We start from the raw sequence: 20,158 nt of genomic DNA on the forward strand, positions 1-20,158 counted from the left end.
AATTGCATATTAGAAATCCTGCTTGTAGGGAGACCGGTGGCACAGTGGGTAAGCACTGCTGCCTCATGGCGCCGAGGACCTGGGTCTGATCCTGGCCCAGGATCACTGGCCGTGTGGAGTTTGCATATTCTCCCGTGTCTGCGTGGGTGTCACTCCCACAACCCGAAAGATGTGCAGAATAGGTGTATTGGCCATGCTAAATTTGACCTTAATTGGAAAAAAATTAATTCGGTACTCTAAATTTATAAATTAAAAAAAACCCTGCTTGTATTAGATGGCAGGTGATGCACAAATCTAGGTTCAGACTCTGATTTTGCCAACAAAGACTATTATATTTTTACAATGAAAATGTTACTATTTTTGTAGGAAGGATCAGATATAACTTTCAAGTCATTGGTAGGCTATCTGTGCTTCAGACTAAACTGCACTGACCCTGATGCAGTGGGTATAACGGTTATGTGGTTGCAAGGAAGATGGTCTGGTGAGATCTGTTTTGTGGTCGGCTTATTTATTTACACCACTTTACAGCTGAGACAGTACTGAGAAGAGCACGAAAGGAAAAGAAGGAACTAATGGACAAAGTGAAACCTCAAACTGCCTCCTTTGATTCTGTTTACAGCCACATCACCGCCACTGCGCCTTCCCAATCAAGAACTGAAACACAAGCTCAGAAATTTTTTGCTGTCTGATTTGTGAGCAGTTGTACAAGCTTATTGTTTGGAACAGCTGACTGAAACTTACCCTGCTGTGTTGGCAGCCAGATGTGCCAGGTCATTTTATGAACTGTGGGAGTCTTTTCCTCCCAAAAAAAGGGGGCATGGTTAAATGCTATTCTTTTAACATGCTCTTTTTAATATATCGAAATAACCCAGATGACCTCTGTACTTAATCTCGAATGTTGATGGAGAAAAAGACAAGGAGCCCACATTTGATTTATGTCTCCTGTCCCTTGCTGTTAAGTATAGTTGTGGAGATGCCGGCGTTGGACTGGGGTGAGCACAGTAAGAAGTCTTACAACACCAGGTTAAAGTCCAACAGGTTTTTTTCAATTCACTAGCTTTCGGAGCATTGCTCCTTCCTCAGGTGAATGAAGAGCCTTTCTGGAACCTATCTCTTCATTCACCTGATGAAGGAGCTGCACTCCGAAAGCTAGTGATTTGAAACAAACCTGTCGGACTTTAACCTGATGTTGTAAGACTTCTTACTCTTAAGTATAGGTGCATGGTCCTTTTATTGAAATAGCAGAAACATCTGTGATTTCCCCCTAACAGGGGGAAAGACTTGCTGAAAAACGATGAATGGTCATGTGAACCACAGCACATCATGAGTCAGTATGTTTGGGGCATGGAATGGGGGTGACGGGAGAAAGGAAGTTGTATTTTACTTCAGAGGTGGATTTATTAGAGTGGGTCATTGGGGTTGGACCGAGAGAGGAGTGAAACCAGTCCGTAGATGCCATTTCTGAAGTCCAACAAATTTCCAATTTCGCCTGTGTGAGAAGAGAACCTGAGCCCAAACGAGACATTCCACCACAAGAAGGAAAAATCAGTTGTTGAATTTCATATTCTGTCAGCTCCAGAGAAATTGTGCTGGGAACTCAAAACACAATGTAGCCAATAAGGTTGAAAAAAATTATTCCCGTTCAATGCAAGTTCAATTATGAATGTACGTACAGATGTTGCCAGCATTATGATCATGTTCCCTGTGTATACGCTGTTTTTTAATCTAGTTGTACCCCGCTGTCACCATGGTAACATGGCACCTTTTGGAGAATATGAAGTATTTTGTTGTCCACCGGCCACCAATGATTTTATTCATTTTGAGCATCGGCTCGTTGGGCATCGCTTTCTTCAGTCTCGGGATCTATATCCGGTCACATGAAGTCACAAACCCTGATTTGCCTCAGGTAAGCTGACAGAGCAACAAGAAAACACGTCTGATAATTATACAAAGGTGATCCTTAGATGTTGCATATTACTAGCAAATGTGATCCCTGTTCTAATTTCTCCTCTGTGCCTCCATGGTGGTCATGCATATGTAAATATGAGTAAAATTGTGTAGGTGCAAAATTGGTTTTCCCCTTGCATGTGCACCTGCATGTAGATATTTCGGGAGCTGCACATCGTAATTAATATAACTCATGTTTTTTTTTGTCCTAGCCCTGTATGCTAATAATAGAACTTGCTGAAGCTTTATTTTCATATAGCTCTCCTGAAGAAGGTCCCCAGTCTGTGCTGAATTATTTAATCTCAGCTGTGATCGAAGTAATGCCACTACAGTGTCAGCCAAGGTAGCATTTGTGCCTCAAGGTCATGGGTTAAATCTCCAAAACAGACTTGTGTAATTTTGTCTGCCGCTTCAAGCTTTCAGATGAGATGTTAAATTGACACCTGTGTGTTCTGCCAGGTTGATGTACAAGATTCCGCTGAGAGCAGGGCCTCCTCTTATACCATAATGACTCCATGACTTAGTTGCCCTGGCCAACAGTGGTTGGCACTGCTGCATCACAGCGCCAGGGATCCGTGTTCAATTCCAGCCTTGGGCCACTGTTTATGTGGAGTTTGCATGTTCTCCCTGTGTCTGCATGGGTTCCTTCAGTTTCCTTCCACAGTTCAGAGATGTGCAGGTTAGGTGGATTGGCCATACTAAATTGTCCTTCAGTGTCCAAAAGGTTAGGTTGGGCAACAGGGTTACAGGGGTAGGGTGGAGGCGCAGGCCTAGTAAGAGAGTCAGTGCAGACTCAATGGGCTGAATGGCCTTCTGCACTGTCGTGATTCTATGATTCTATAAAATGTATACCAATACCACCAGAGAGTGATTATCCCAGTGCTGTTTGCTGGACCTTGCTGTGAAAAAGAACTAATACATTTGTTTGCGAGAGAACATTGATTACATTTCAAAAATGATTAATTGTCTTGCATCTGACTTGCATTTCTGTAGCATATTCCATGCCTTGTAAAACACTTTGCAATGACCTGAGGATGCAAAAGATATTTTTTAAATGTTACTGATGGCTTCACTGTACTTTTGGTAGAGTGTGGAAAAATTAGGTATGGTTCCCATTTCTGATCGTTATCCATAGATCTTATTCAAAGTGTAAATGTTGGATGAGGACAGGATCAAGCTTGACTGTGCTGCCCTGTCTGATTGAAAAGGTCTGCCAATACTTGCTATCTAACCAATTCAAGGAGGATAGCTGCTTGGATGAGATACAGGAGGAGTGACAGTGCTGCAGAACTATACACAGTCAGTGCTTTTGGAAATGAGGGCAGAAAATGGTAATGGGGGGTCTCAGAGTCACAGACGAACGATCCGGACTCTCGTCAGAAGTGGCAAGGCTTAATCAACATAATGGGCTGCAAAACACAGCCGAGTAGAATCTCTGGCAGCAGCTGATGAACTCAATGCATTATATGCTTGGTTCGAGCAGGAAAGCGTCAGCTGTTGTCGTCAGCCTCGGACACACCCATACCAACCGTCACAGTTTCCGAAGTCAAATCAGCAAACAGTCCTGATGGAGTCGCTGGTTATGCACTCAGATCCTGCACGGACCAACTGGCAAGTGAGTTCGCGGACATCCTCAACCTCTCCCTACTCCATTCCGAGGTTCCCACGTGCTTCAAGAAGACCGTCATCATACAAAGAACCAGGCAACGTGCCTCAACAACTGCCGTCCGGTGGCTTTGGCATCTATCATTATGAAGTGCTTTGAGAGGTTGATTATGAGACGCATCAGCTTCATAATCCCAGAATTCCTTGTTCCAAGGAGCAGCATGGTGGCGCAGTGGTTAGCAGTGCTGTCTCATGGCATCGAGGACCCGGGGACGATCCCAGCCCCGGGTCACTGTACGTGTGGAATTTGCACATTCTCCCCGTGTCTGCGTGGGTCTCACCCCCACAACCCAAAAAAGGTGTGCAGAATAGGTGGATTGGCCACACTAAATTGCCCCTTAATTGTAAAAAAAAAGAATTGGGTACGCTAAATTTATTTAAAACTGAATGCCTTGCTCCACTACAATTCACATACCGCCACAACCGGTCCATAGCAGACGCCATCTCCCTAGCCATACACTCAACCCCGCAGCACCTCGACAATAAGGACTCTTACCTAGGACTTGGCCCCTCCCTCTGCAACTGGATTCTCGACTTCCGGACCCATAGACCACAATCAGTAAGGATAAACAACAACACCTCCTCCACGATAGTCCTTAATGTTGGGGCCCCGCAAGGCTGCGTACTTAGCCCCCTACTATACTCCCTAAACACAGATAACTGTGTGGCAAAATTTGGCTCCAACTCTTATCTACAATTTGCTGATGACATGACTAGTGGGTCGGATCTTGAGTCAGAATACAGGAAGAAGATCGAGAACCTAGTAGCGTGGTGTAACGACAGCAATCTCTCCCTCAATGTCAACAAAACTAAGGCTCTGGTCATTGACTTCAGGAAGTGAAGTATCGTACACACCCCTATCTGTATCAATGGTACCGAGGTGGAGATGGTCGACAGCTTCAAATTCCTAGGTGTGCACATAACCAACAATCTATCCTGGCCCAGTCACGTCTACACTACGACCAAGAAAGCACAACAGCGCCTATAATTCCTCAAGAAACTAAGGAAATTTGGCATGTCCACATTGACTCTTACCAATTTTTACAGATGCACCATAGAGAGCATCCTATCTGGCTGCATCACAGCCTGGTATGGCAACTGTTCAGCTCAAGACCGCAAGAAACTTCAGAGAGTCGTGAACACATCCCAGATCATCGCACAAACCTGCCTCCCATCCATTGACTATCTATACCTCCCATCCATTGACTATCTATACCTCCCGCTGCCTTGGGAAAGCGGGCAGCACAATCAAAGATCCCTTCCACCCGTGTTATTCTCTCATCCAAATTCTTCCATTGAGCAGGAGATACAAAGTCTGAGAACACACACTAAACAGGTTTAAAAACAGCTTCTTCTCCACTTACCCACAGACTCCTGAATGACCCTCTTATGGACTGAACTTTTTTTCAAATTCCCAATTCAATTAGTACCCAATTCATTTTTTCCAATTAAGGGGCAATTTAGCGTGGCCAATCCCCTAACTTGTTCATCGCGGGACAGGCAGCACTTGTCTCTCTGCTCATGTACATAAGTGCCAAATGAATGAGACTCTAGAGCTGTGAATCCATACCCGAGCTTCTACTCAATCCCTTTAGGAATGAAGGGGAGGAGATAGAGCAGCACGGTAGCATTGTGGATAGCGCAATTGCTTCACAGCTCCACGGTCCCAGGTTCAATTCCAGCTTGGGTCACTGTCTGTGCGGAGTCTGCACATCCTCCCCGTGTCTGCGTGGGTTTCCTCCGGGTGCTCCGGTTTCCTCCCACAGTCCAAAGATGTGCAGGTGAGGTGGATTGGCCATGATAAATTGCCCTTGGTGTCCAAAATTGCCCTTAGTGTTGGGTGGGGTTACTGGGTTATGGGGATAGGGTGGAGGTGTTGACCTTGGGGAGGGTGCTCTTTCCAGGAGCCGGTGCAGACTCGATGGGCCGAATGGCCTCCTTCTGCACTGTAAATTCTATGATAACTTAAGATTTTGAAAACCTTTTTTCCAATTTAGGGGTAATTTAGTGTGCCCAATCCACCTACCCTGCACATCTTTTTGAGTTGTGGGGTGGTGGGTGAGACCCACACAAACACGGGGAGAATGTGTAAATTGCACACCGACAGTAACCAGGGGCCGGAATCGAACCCGGGTCTTTGGCACCGTGAGGCAGCAGGCACGGTTGCTGTGTCCAGGGTCCCAGGTTCAAATTCCAGTTTGGGTCACTGTCTGTGCGGAGTCTGCACGTTCTCCCCCGTCTGCATGGGTTTCCTCCGGGTGCTCCGGTTTCCTCCCACAATCTAAAGATGTGCAGGTTAGGTGGATTGGCTATGCTAAATTGCCCCTAGTGTCCAACAGTTGGGTGGGGTTACGGGTGGAGGTGTGCGCTCAGGTAGGGTGCTCTTTCCAAGGGCCAGTGAGACCCGATGGGCCGAATGGCCTCCTTCTGCACTGTAAATTCTATGATTCTATGAACCACTGCACCACAGTGCCACCTGTGAAATAGCTTAAGATTTGATGTTGATGAGAAACCTTAATTTTTATTGAGCTGCTAAATATGAGTGTTATTTATTGGTTTAGGCCTGGAATACAGTCCTGCAATGTTTCAGTAAACTAGAATTCTGTCCGTCTGAAAATGAAAGCCTATGGCAGAATAACACAGTACCTGCTGAACATGGTTCCATAAGGAGACGACTGGACCCAGATCCTTTAGCACATGTGACAACAAGGCAACTCTCGACCACTGTTGCTTATGCACAAGACATGCCAGTCAGTGTGTCTCTGCTGGTGCCAATAACCTTTGAATCAAAGGAGCCATCAAAAAGATTTACTAGTGACATAATCCGTCTCCAAGCTGCGGTATTTGGAAAACAGCTGGGGCTGGAAGGTAAGCATAAATAAATAAATAATCTTTAGTAGTATCACAAATAGGCCTACATTAGGGGCTGGTTTAACACAGTGGGCTAAACAGGTGGCTTGTAATGCAGAACAAGGCAGCAGCGCGGGTTCAATTACCATGCTGGCCTCCCTGAACAGGCGTTGGAATGTGGCAACTAGGGGCTTTTCACAGTAACTTCATTCAGTGTAGTTACTGTGAAAAGCCCCCAGTCGCCACACTCCGGTGCCTGTTGGGGTACAGTGAAGGAGAATTCAGAATGTCCAATTCACCTCTCAAGCACGTCGTTTGGGACTTGTGGGAGGAAACCGGAGCACCCTGAGGAAATCATGCAGACACGGGGACAGTGACCCAATCCGGGAATCGAACCCTGGTCCCTGGTGCTGTGAAGCAACAGTGCTAACCACTGCTACCGTGCTGTAATCCCTTCTGTACTAATAAGTAAGGGCAAGATTAAACACGTAAATGTCACCTGTAATTTTGTGCTTCTGTATAATTTTAATGGGTGCACAGATGTACAAAATCCTGACCATCAAGTTTAGCTTTCAATTAAAGCTGTGTTAGATGCACACTTTCTCCTTTTATTTGGTGACACACCTCTTTGGCATAGCTTTTGATAACTTTTTCTAATAGATCCTTGCTTTAAATCAGTGTCATTTTTAAAAGATCATGCCTCATCAGGGGTTTTGGAAGTTTTTCAGTTAAAGGCACCACATAATACAAGTTGTAAGTTTGGATCGTTTCCTCTGATTGTTCCCTTTTTCCTTGCCCTGCCCTGTTTATAGAACATTACAGCACAGTACAGGCCCTTCGGCCCTCGATGTTGCGCCGTCCTGTGAAACCCCTTTAAAGCCCATCTACACTATTCCCTTATCGTCCATATGCCTATCCAATGACCATTTGAATGCGTTTAGTGTTGGCGAGTCCACTACTATTGCAGGCAGGGTATTCCACGCCCTCACTACTCTCTGAGTAAAGAACCTACCTCTGACATCTGTCCTGTATCTATCTCCCCTCAATTTAAAGCTATGTCCCCTCGTGCTGGACATCACCATCTGAGGAAAAAGGCTCTCAATGTCCACCATATCTAAACCTCTGATCATCTTGTATGCCTCAATTAAGTCACCTCTTAATCTTCTTCTCTGTAACGAAAACAGCCTCAAGTCCATCAGCCTTTCCTCATATGATCTTCCCTCCATACCAGGCAACATCCTTGTAAATCTCCTCTGTACCCTTTCCAATGCTTCCACATCCTTCCTATAATGTGGCGACCAGAACTGTACGCAATACTCTAAATGCGGCCGCACCAGAGTTTTGTACAACTGCAACATGACCTCATGGCTCCGAAACTCCAATTTTAGTATTACCTATAAATTTGACCAGTTTCCTGAATCTGAGTCAGTAGTGTAGACAGTGAGCCTTCTAGTTTCTTGTAAAAAGCAAAGAGGTTAGATAATGCGGCATTGTGGTTATTAAAATCACTGATCTATATATTCTGTGTCCGATCCTTTACCTTTGCTTACAAATTTTTAATAATCTTGGAACGGATTTGTAATAGATTTTTCAGGAGCTTCCCAGCAGGCTTCAATGAAGTTTGCAGCATTGTTTTAGATTGTTTGCTAATTGCCGCCGCCTTTCCCTTTCAGATTCTAAAGCAAAGGAGGTTATTAATATCACGCTGACATCGCCATGGCCACCTGAACATTACCTTTCACAAATAAACTCCACAAATACCAAGAGTCCTCTCAGCTGCGTCACAATGTCTGCAGCTGAACATGTTCTGCCCCAGGCAAGGTCAGTGAAAAATGAGCTGAGGGGATTTGGGTTGAGTCGGAAATTTGGAGATTCATAACCTTAATCTGTTTGAACTCATACATATATTTGTCTGTCAAAGCTGAGAAACTTATTATAATTAAAAATGAGGGGAAGGTAAGCATGGATACAAACCTGTTGCAGGATGGTCAATCGGTTTTACGTTAAGTACAACCAATTTTTAAATATTTTTGTCATAAGTGGACCCTCCTTTTATTTAATTAATTTTTCCAACTAAGGGGCAATTTAGCGTGGCCAATCCACCTAACCTGCACATCTTTGGGTTGTGGGGGTGAAACCCAGGCAGACATGGGGAGAATGTTTAAACTCCCACGAACAGTGATCCGCAGCCGGGATTGAACCCGGGTCCTTGTGCCGTGATGCAGCAGTTCTACCCACGGTGCCACCGTGCCACAGCCCTTTTTATTAAAATAGATTTCCATTATTGCAAACCTCGAAAACTCATTGAGAGGGATGGGTGGACAAGAGAACGAGAATTAATCTGATACAGTTAGTTAGTGGATTAGTTGATGAAAATGATGTAGTACTCGAGGAACCATAGAGAGTGGCAAGAATTACTGTGATATTAGAGGTGGTTATAGGTAGATAGTAATTTGTCCTGAAGAACTAGGAAGAAAAATGGATTGTGCTTGGCTGTGCAGCTCTCCACGTTTGACTGGAATTCACTGGCTGGAGTCATACCTATGTGATTGTCAAAGGCCATCACCCTCTGTTCCAGGACATTGCTGCAAGAGTTCCATAGGGCAATGTCCTATACCCACCATCTTCAGCTGCTTCATTAGTGACCATCTCTCGATCATTAAGTCATAAACAGAGGATGTTTGATGATGATTGTCCAGTGTTCAGTTCCATTTGCAAGCCTAAGATTTTGAAGAAGTACATACCCACATGCAGCAACACCTGGACAACATTCAGGCTTAGGCTGATATGTTGCAAGTAACATTAAATCATAGAATCTCTACAGTGCAGAAGGAGGCCATTCAGCCCATCTAGCCTGCATCGACCTTCTGAAAGTGCACCCTATCCCCATAACCCCACCTAATCTGCACATCTTTGGTTTGTGGGAGGAAACCGGAGCAGCCGGAACAAACCCACGCAGACCCAAGGAGAACGCGCAAGCTTCACACAGACAGTCACCCAAGGTCGGAATTGAATCCGGGTCTCTGGCGTGTGAGGCAGCAATGCTAACCACTATGCCCCCGTGCTACCCCTGGCACTTGGATGGCAAGAATGACCATTTCCAACAAGAGATAACTTAATCATTTCCCCTTTGAGATTTAACGGCCATATCAACCCCACCATCAACATCCTGGGGGTCACCATTGACCAGAAACCTAACAAGACCAACAAGATAAATGGTGTGACTTCTCCGTGTGTCTCACTCCCACAGCTCAAAGATGTACAGGGTAGGTGATTGGCCACGCTAAATTGATCCTTAATTGGAATTTTTAAAAAACAAATACATATAATATAAATGCTATGACTACAGTAGCAGGTCAGAAGTTGGAAATTCTGCAGTGAGTATTTCACCTCATTATTTCACATTTACAAAGTCGGGTGTAATGAAACAACACTCAAGAAGTTGAACATCATCCAGGCCAAAGAAGGCTGTTGTTTGCCACCTCATCCACCGCCTTAAACATTCAGTGGTGCATATTGAAGCAATGTATACCATCTAAATGATGCACTGTGGCAACTTCCCAGAGCTCCTTTGACAACCCTTTCCAAATTCATGATCTTTACCATCTAGAAGAACAAGGGCAAGCTGTGCACCACACTTCCTTCAGGTCACGGACCATCCTTACTTGGAAATATATTGCTGTTCTTCATGTTGTTGGTTCAAATCCAGTAATTCCCTCCCCAATAGCACTGTGAGTGTACCCAAACAACTGTCTGGAGCAGTTCAAGAAGGTGGCTCATCACAACCTCGAGGACCATTAGGGATGGACAATAAATGTCGGCCTTGCAAGTGACATCCACCTTTTCTGAATGAATAGAAAAAGATTGAGTGAGTTAGTTACAGTAACTACTCATGTTTCTGGTGCTTTGCCTGGAGAAATCAATGAGGAAAACGTGTTAAAAGGTTACCCTTTTAACAATTAAATCAGTTACTATTCCGGGGTGCCCACAAGTACTTATGTTTTCTTCCAGGGCCTAGCTCTCTCTTCATTAAGGTCACTATTGGACAATGCAACAAACCAGTCAAAGTGACTTGCAATTTCATGATAACCAGCCCAATCTGTTCTGCATCCTCTGTTCTATGCAAATGCAAACACGCCATCGAAAATTTAATTGACCTTGATGTACTGTAAATGCTACTAAATGTAGTGCTGTCCAAGAATTTCTACCTTCTACTGTCCCCAATGCCCTGTTCTTTCTCTCCTGAAGATGATTCATGCTTGGTGTTCATTCTTTGAGTGGAAGCAGCATCTTTTATAACTTGCCATTTTTTGCGTGTGAGCCTGGAGTGAGGGCTTTTGGTTGTTACAGTGGAGTGCAAAACTCAAATTATGTTGGCCTGCCTGCCGCACCTCTTGTGTGGAGGTAAAACTGCAGTGCAGTCACCGCTGCTTATATTTGGCACATTCATGTTAATGCAGTTTTCACACTGCAGGAGGTGGGTGGTAAAATGGCTTCTTAGCAGTAACCCAACATTTAAAAATGGATAAAAATAACTAGGGGAAAAAGTAAACCACGTTTGCCGTATCCAACTTTATTTGACAGCTTATAAAGTAAAGTTTTAAAAACTTCTACATTGCAGAGCACTGAAATTTACAGTTTATATTATAGACTTATTTATTTGTAATGAGGAACTCTGTAATCCGTATTTGAACTTTTTTGCTGACAGCAAGGATGCCAAATTTGGTTTACCATTCTTATTGTAAAAATTCTGCATTCAAATCTGGCTCCGTATCAAGATGCAGCTGTACAGCTGTCAGGTCAAAACCACTAAATGTAAATCAGCCAGCATTTCCATACTCTCTTCACTGTTTCATCTGGGTCCTGTTCTCTTTTAACAGGTGTCATGGTGGCACAGTGGTTAGCACTCCGACCTCACAGCGCCAGATTCGATTCCAGCCTTGTATCACTGTCTGTGCGGAGTCTGCATGTTCTCCCTGTGTCTGCGTGGGTTTCCTCCGGGTGCTCTGGTTTCCTCCCACAGTCCAAAGATGCGCAGGCTAGGTGGATTGGCCATGCTAAATTGCCACTCAATGTCCAAACGGTTAGGTGGGGTTACTGGGTTACAAGGCTAGGTTGGGGGCTCTATCAGAGGGTAGGTACAGACTCGATGGGCTGAATGGCCTCCTTCAGCATTGTAGTAATTATTTTTTTTTAAATAATTTATTTATAAATTTAGAGCACCCAATTATTATTTTTTCCATTAAGGGGCAATTTAGTGTGGCCAATCCACCAAACCTGCACATCTTTGGGTTGTGGAGGTGAAACCCACGCAAACTCGGGGAGAATGTGCAAACTTCACACGGACAGTGATCCAGGGCCGGGATTCGAACCCAGGTCCTCAGCGCCGCGGTCCCAGTGCTAACTACTGCACCACATGCCGCACTCAGCACTGTAGTAATTCTAATGGTCTCCTGCACTGTAATGATTCTATGATTGATCATAATTGTTGGTGGCATCGGATCCCGTTACACTGTGTCTTTGGTAGATGTTAGTTTCATGAAGATTGTCATGTCACCAAAGTCCTTCAGCCCTTTTGGGTTAGAGAGGTCACTGAAACACATGCTGAAATGCCTCTTCAAGTTCCCCATCCTTCTTTAGAGTCATAGCCATAGAGTCATAGAGGTCTATAACACAGAAAAGGCCATTCAGCCTATCGCGTCTGTGCCAATCAAAAACTTTAAGAATATATTTTTATTCAAGGCTTTTCAACAAAAATATAAATAATCCAAAATATCAAAAGAACAAGCAAAGAGCATCATCTCAATCCAACAAACAACCCCAACACTCCAGCCTCCCTGACACCGATCTACGTCCCACCTTCCCTTGAAGAATAAAGGGATTAAGGGTTATGGTGTTCGGGCCGGAAAGTGGAGCCGAGTCCACAAAAGATCAGCCATGATCTCATTGAAAGGCGGAGCAGGCTCGAGGGGCCAGATGGCCTACTCCTGTTCCTAGTTCTTATGTTCCCCATTTTAACCCTCTTACCCGCCCCCCTCTGATCCTTCGATCCTTGAAGAAATCAATGAACGGGTTCCACCTCAAGCAAACCTGATGTTCTCCAACCGCAAGAATTCTGCCAGGTTGCTCACCCACAGCCCTGCCTTCGGCAGCTCCGAAACCCTCCAACATAACAAAATCTGTCTGAGTTATCAAGGAGGCAATGGCCAACACATTGTCCTGCAATCCTGGGTCTTCCGACACAGAACATATGGATGTGATTCATCTCCGGACTATCAGGGAGGCAAAGGCTAACACATTGGCTTTTCTAGCTCTCATGGCGCCGAGGACCCAGGTTCGATCCCGGCCCCGGGTCACTGTCCGTGAGAGTTTGCACATTCTCCCCATGTCTGCGTGGGTCTCACCCTCACAATCCAAAATGTGCAGGATAGGTGGATTGGTCACACTAAATTACCCCATGTAAAAAAAAAAAGTCCCTCACGTTTCAATCCCTACCTGCCACAACAGCCGGAACCTCGCATCCAAACTCACCGGCACAAACCTATGGTTATCACAAATCGGCGCCCACAACGACATACCTTCTAACCCCAAGTGCTGCCTACACTGTTCCCACACCCTCAAAGCCGACACCATCGCTGGGCTAGCTCAACCCCTCTCCAATCCCTCAATGCCTTGAGCACATTGCCAATGGCTCTATCGCCAAGACGAAAAGCATTGGGGAAAGTGGGCACCTCTGTCTCGTTACACTGTGTAGCCCAAAGTACCCCAAACTCACTTGGTTCATACACACACTTGCCACCGGCGCCTGATACAGCAAACGGACCTAATCCACAAACGCCTGTCTGAACTCGAACTGCCCCAGCACCTCAAACAAATACACCCACTCTATCTGATCAAAAGCCTTCTCTGTGTCACTGCCTCAACCTTCCTCCCCCCCCCGAGGGCATCATAATCACATTAAGTAACCTCCGCACATTTGCTGACAACTGCCTTCCTTTCACAAAACCAGTCTGGTCCTCCCCAATCACTCCAGTACGCAGTCCTCAATCCGCGATGCAAGCACCTTCGTCAGTAACGTGACGTTGACATTCAACAATGATATCGGGGGGTACGACCCACACTGCTCCAGGTCCTTATCCTTTTTTTTAAATTTAGAGTACCCAATTATTTTTTTCTCCAATTAAGGGGCAATTTAGCGTGGCCAATCCACCTAACCTGCACATCTTTGGGTTGTGGGGGTGAAACCCACGCAGACATGGGGAGAATGTGCAAAGTCCACATGGACAGTGACCCAGGGCCGGGATTCGTACCCGGATCCTCAGCGTCGCAATCCCAGTGCTAACCACTGCGCCACATGCTGCCCAGTCCTTATCCTTTTTAACAATCAGGGAGAGAGAAGCGTGTGCTAAAGTAGGGAGGAGTTCCCTCCTCTCCCTTGCCGCATTGTACGTCCTCACCAGCCACCAGCAATGACTCTAGCTCCGACGCAAACCTTTTATACAGCCCCACTGGGAACCCGTCCAGGCCCGGGGCTTCCCCTCCAACATTGCCCTCATACCACCCATTACCTCCCGCAGCTCAATCGGGGCCTCCATGTTCACAGCCCCTCCTCCATCTTGGGAAACTCCAACCCATCCAGGAACCACCTCTTCCCCTCTCGGGGGCTCCGACTCATAAAGCCTCCTATAAAAGGCCTCAAATACCTCGTTCACCCCCTCTGGATCCTTCACCACAGGTCTCCTCCTCATACACCCGCCTCATAAAATCCACATCATCCCAATTCTGGGCATAAACATTAACCAGGACCACCGGCATCCCCTCCAGCTTCCCACTAACCACCACATACCTACCCCCCGGATCAGCCACAATGCTCCCCACCTCAAATGCCACCCTCTTATTTTAAAAAAATAATAATTTTTATTAAAGTTTTCACAAAATATCAACAGCAGAATGGAAAAAGAACCCCATAGAATTAAATACAAAACAAAACACCCCAGTAACCCCCTCCCCCTGTGCATAAATAATAAATTAACAGCCGTCAAAACACAAAGCAAACATAGCAAATATGTGCACCCCCTCAGATGCCCCAGTATTGAACAACAAAAGTAAAAAAGAACACAACCCCCCCCCCCCCCCAAAGGAAGTCTATAAACGGTTGCCACCGCCTAAAAAACCCTTGCACCGACCCCCTCAAAGCAAATTTCACCTTTTCCAATTTAATAAACCACGCCATGTCGTTGATCCAGGCCTCCACGCTTGGGGGCCTCGCATCCTTCCACTCAAGAAGAATCCTCCGCCGGGCTACCAGGGACGCAAAGGCCAGAATACCGGCCTCTTTCACCTCCTGCACTCCCGGCTCCTCTGCAACCCCAGCCCGGTTTGACCCTGGATCCTACAAATCTCGACACCGTCCTTGCTACGCCCTTCCAAAATTCCTCCAGCGCTGGGCATGCCCAGAACATATGGGTATACCGCCATTGTCTGTCATAATGCCTGACGCCTCGAACGATACCCTCTTTCCCACCAAGAACGTCACCCCCCGATTTTTGGCAGCGCTGGAGAGCCTCCTGCTGCTCCTGCATCCACGCTGCCTGGTCTCCGCCCGCCGCCATCTTACTTTTCTTCCTTCGCACTTTCTTTGGCTTCACCACCACTTTTTTAGTCGCCCTGCTCCTGGTCCAAGCCATACACTTTCGGGGGAATGTTGCAGTCTCCTTCCTACACCGGGAAATGTCGAAAAAATGCCGTTGGGGGCCCTGAAAAGAGCCCAAAAATCCGTTCCTAGCAGGAGCTGCCGAACGTGCGACGTAGCTCTGCATAGCCGCAACCGGAAGTCTCAAACGTCACCCTCTTATTGACCAACATTGCCACTCCCCTCGCCTTCATATCCAGCCCCGAGTGGACACCTTCCCAACCCATCCTTCCTCAGCCTCGTCTGTTCCCCCAACTTCAGGTGTGTCTCCTGTAGAAACAAAAGAACATAAGAACTAGGAGCAGGAATAGGCCATCTGCCCCTGCGAGCCTGCTCCACCATTCAATAAGATCATGGCTGATGTTTTTGTAGACTCAGCTCCACTTATCTGCCAACTCTCCATAACCTTTTATTCCTTTACTGTTCAAAATCTATCTATCTTTGCCTTAAAAGCATTTAATGAGGTAGACTCAACTGCTTCACTGGGCAGGGAATTCCACAGATTCACAATCTTTTGGGTGAAGAAGTTCCTCCTCAACTCAGTCCGAAATCTGTTCCCCCTTATTTAAAAGCTATTCCCCCTAGTTCTAGTTTCACCCACCAGTGGAAACAACCTCCCTGCTTCTATCCTATCTAGTCCCTTCATAATTTTATATGTTTCTATAAGTTTCCCCGCATTCTTCTAAAACACCACATCCGCCTTCAGAATCCTCAAATGCGTGAATACACATTACCGTTTAACCAGTTCATTCAACCCTCGCACGTTCCATGTGACCAGCCTGGTCAGGGGGGCTCCCTTCCCCTTGGCATTTTTAATTTATGTACAAAACACACAAAATAATCATCTTTATACACTTGTCAAAATACAAAAAAAAACCTCCATTCCCTTGAACACTCCTACTTTACAATTATAATGTAAAACAAAGATAACCCAGAACAAAACAAACCTCCTCGCTGACATCTACCACTCTTTAAAGAAGGTGACGAACAACTTCCACCTCGAAGAACCCCTTCTCCGACTCCCTAATGACAAACTTCATCTTTTCCAGATGGAAGAATTCCGCCAGGTCACTCACCCACCCTGCCACCTTCGGTGGCTCTGGAGCCCGCCATCCTATCAAGGTCCGCCTCCAGGCTATCGGCGAGGCAAAGGCCAACACATCAGTCTCTCCCCGAATATCGCCACCCACGGCTCAGGGCCACTTTCACACCCAAAATCTTAGACGTAACCCCCGAAAAGGCCTCTCACAACTCCACCAATTTTGGGCCGGACCAAAACATGAGTGTGGTTTGCTGATCCCCTTGAACGCCGCCCATATTTATCCTCCACCTCTGGAAAAAAACAGACTTATCCATGGTACTGTCATGTGTGCTCTATGCATCACTTTAAATTGAACTAGGCTCAATCTTGCACACAAAGTGGTTGAATTTATCCTCCGCAGGGCCTGGCTCCATACCCCGCTTCGAATACAGCCCCCCCCCCCCCCCCCCCCCCCCCACCACCACCACCACCACTCCTCCCACTTCGATTTTGCCTTCTGCACCGAGGCCTTCTCCCCCTCCATTAACTCCCCATAAGTTTGGAGACCCTACCCTCCACTATCTTATCCTCAGACATGATCCTTTCAAGCAACAATGGGGGGTGGCAACCTCGGGAACGTGGCCAGCTCCTTCCTTATTTTTAATAAATTTAAAGTACCCAATTCATTTTTTCCAAGTAAGGGGCAATTTAGCGTGGCCAATCCACCTACCCAGCACATCTTTGGGTTGTGGGGGCGAAACCCACGCAAACACGGGGAGAATGTGCAGACTCCACACGGACAGTGACCCAGAGCCGGGATCGAACCTGGGACCTCGGCGCCGTGAGATTGCAGTGCTACCACTGCGCCACCGTGCTGCCCCGGCCAGCTCCTTCCTGACAAAGTCTCTGATTTGTAAATACTGAGACCTATTACCCCTTAGCAACTGAAACATCTCCACCAACTCTCCCAACTCTGCAAATCTACCTTCCATGAGCAGATCTCTGAACCTCTCCATCCTCTCCCGCTCCCACGCCCTGAACATTGAATCCAACCCTGGAATAACTCTATGATGACCATAGATCAGCGCCCACAACGACATGCCCTCAATCTTAAAATGTTGCCTGCACTGATTCATGATTCTTAGCGATGCCATCACTACCGGGCTCATGTAGTATTTAGCTAGCAGGAACGGAAGAGGCACCAGCATCAGTGCCCTCAAACTCGCCCCCCTACGCAAAGCCTCCTCCATCTGCTTGCACACTGACCCTTCTTCCATGATCCACTTCCGAACTTCCTTCACATTTGTCGTCCAGTAATAATTCAACATATTCGACAAAGCCAACCCTCCCCTCCGCCTGCCCCTCTTCAGAAACACTATCCTAATGTGCGGTACCGTTACCCGCCCATATAAAATCCGAAATCAACCTATTCAACCTGCCAAAAAGACGTGGGCACAAAAATTGGGGGAAACTGAAAGACGAACAGAAACTTCGATAGAACTGTCATTTTTACTGTCTGGATTCTGCCTGTCAACGAAAGCCGAAAAATGTCCCACGTCTTGAAGTCCTCCTTCACCCCTTCTACTAAATTAGCCAAATTCAATTTAAGTAACTGAGCCCAACTATGCGCCATCCTTATTCCCAGCTGTTGAAAACGCAACTTGACCAGCCAAAATGGCAACTTCTCCAAACCCCTCCCCTGCATCCGAGCATTGACCAGGGACACACCGTTCTTTCCCACATTAAGCTTGTACCCTGAAAACGATCGAAACTGTCAATACCCCTATAATCCTGTCCATACTAGTCACCGGGTCTGTGATATACAGCAGCAAGTAATCTGCGTACAAGGGCTCTCGATATTCCATTCCCCTTCTCTCTATCTCTCCACCCCTTGAAGCCCTAAGCACAATAACCAATGCAAAAAACAAAGGGGACAGCAGGCACCCCAGCCTCATACACTGCAGACAGAAATACCCCAAACTTGCCTTATTCGTATGTACACAGGCCATGGGAGCCTTTTTTATTACAAACATGTATCAAAACAGGTTACAATAAATAAACACCCCTGGAAACATACTTCCCATCAATAAATTAAATTATACTGTCTGTACAGAATTTCCCCCATTTGCAACAACCCCCCCCCCCCCCCCCCCCCCCCCCCCCGCCACCCACCCCGTAACGAACAACTCCTCAAACATGGTCACAAACATCCCCCCCACCTTTTCTCAAACCCCTCTTCAGAGCCCCATAACTCATACTTTATCTTCTCCAACCACAGGAAGTCGTACAGGTCACCCAGCCAAGCCGCTACCCCCAGTGGCGATGCCGACCGCCACTCTGTAAAATTTGCTGCCGTGCAATCAGCAAGGCAAAGACCACGATATCGACCTTCCTCCTCCATGAGCTCCGGCTTCTTTGAAACCCCAAATATTGCCACCAAAGGATCCTCCACTATCCTGGCTAAGACCACGAACACTCCCGCCCAGAATCTTCTCAATTTTTCACAACCCCAAAACATGTGCGCGTGATTCGCTGGCCCCTGCCCACACCTCTCACACTCATCTTCTACCCCCTGAAAGAACTAACTAATTCTTGCCCGAGTCATATGCACCCTCTGCTTCACCTTAAACTGTATCATGCTCATCCTTGCACAGGAGGAGATCCTGTTTACCCTACACAGTGCCTCACTCCATACTCCCCAAATGATCTCCTCTCCCAACTCCCCTTCACATTTCTCCTTGATCTTCACCACCCGTTTGCCTCCCTGCCCCCCTAGCCACTTGTATATATCCCCAATTCTTCCCTCTCCCACTTCCGGAAGCAACAATCACCCCAGCAGGGTGTATCCCGGCAACCTAGAGAACCCCCTCCAGACCTTTCATGCAAAGTCCCTAACCTGCAGATACCTGAACTCACTCCCCCTCGGCAGCTCTACCTTCTCCCTTGGCTCCTCCAGACTGGCGAACCCTTCCTCCAAATATAGATCCCTCACCTTGACCAGCCCCACTTCCCTCCACCTCCTGAATGCACTATCCACCCCCCCCGGCTCAAACATATGATTCTTGCACAGCGGCATTATCAGCGACATCTCTTCCACCTTAAAATGCCTCCTCAACTGATTCCATATCTTCCACCGTGGATTACACCACCGGGCTCCCTGAATACCTACTCGGAGCCATTGGCAACGCTGCCGTAACCATAAACCTCAAACTGGACGCCTTACAAGATTCCTCCATCATCCTAACCCACTCTACCCCTTCTCCTTCCCACCACCGCCACACCTTATCCACATTCGCCATCCAGTAATAAAGAAGCAGGTTTGGCAATGCCAATCCCCCTGCTCAGGCATTTCTTTTTACTTTTTTTTCATAAATTTAGAGTACCAATTCATCTTTTCCAATTTAGGGACAATTTAGCGTCGCCAATCCACGTAACCTGCACATCTTTGGGTTGTGGGGGTGAAACCCACGCAAACACGGGGAGAATGTGCAAAGTCCACATGGGCAGTGACCCAGAGCTGGGATCGAACCTGGGATCTCGGCGCCGTGAGGCAACAGTGCTAACCACTGTGCCATCGTGCTGCCCTCTTGTAAAACATCTTAATCCAACCCACCAATCCCGGCCCAAAACCAAACCATCCCAACACTTCAAACAGGTATTCCCGCTCAACCCGGTCAAACGCCTTCTCCTCGTCCATGGGTATTATCACCTTTGTTTCCTGACACCACGGGATGTCATCACCACAGTTAATATCCTTCTAATATTTGATGATAACTGTCCCCTTATTGTCCTCCCCTATCATCCCCAGCACACAATCCTCCATGCGCATTGACAGCACCTTGGCCAGCAGCTTTGCATCTATATTGAGAAGCAGTATCAGACGATACGTCCCACACTCCTCTGGATCCATCTTTAAAATAAGCAAAATTGATGCATGTGTCAGCGTGGGCGGAAGCTCTCCCTTATTAACTGAATCATTTTTT

General features: G+C 46.7%; 1 protein-coding gene across 5 annotated transcripts in view; it reads left to right on the forward strand.

Annotated features, from left to right (window-relative positions):
- LOC119979316 (transmembrane protein 248-like) overlaps positions 1-20,158 on the forward strand; it is a 62,506-nt gene that overhangs the window by 26,537 nt on the left and 15,811 nt on the right. For all 5 annotated transcript variants that reach the window (XM_038821768.1, XM_038821435.1, XM_038821602.1 and 2 more), the window contains exons 3-5: positions 1,730-1,906; positions 6,174-6,480; positions 8,136-8,283. In XM_038821768.1, the coding sequence (XP_038677696.1) occupies positions 1,748-1,906; positions 6,174-6,480; positions 8,136-8,283 (614 nt within the window). In that variant the 5' untranslated portion in view covers positions 1,730-1,747. The remainder of the gene's footprint in view (positions 1-1,729; positions 1,907-6,173; positions 6,481-8,135; positions 8,284-20,158) is intronic.

This window comes from Scyliorhinus canicula, chromosome 1 (assembly GCF_902713615.1).
Source record: "Scyliorhinus canicula chromosome 1, sScyCan1.1, whole genome shotgun sequence".
In the NCBI taxonomy this organism is placed as follows: Eukaryota; Metazoa; Chordata; class Chondrichthyes; order Carcharhiniformes; family Scyliorhinidae; genus Scyliorhinus; species Scyliorhinus canicula.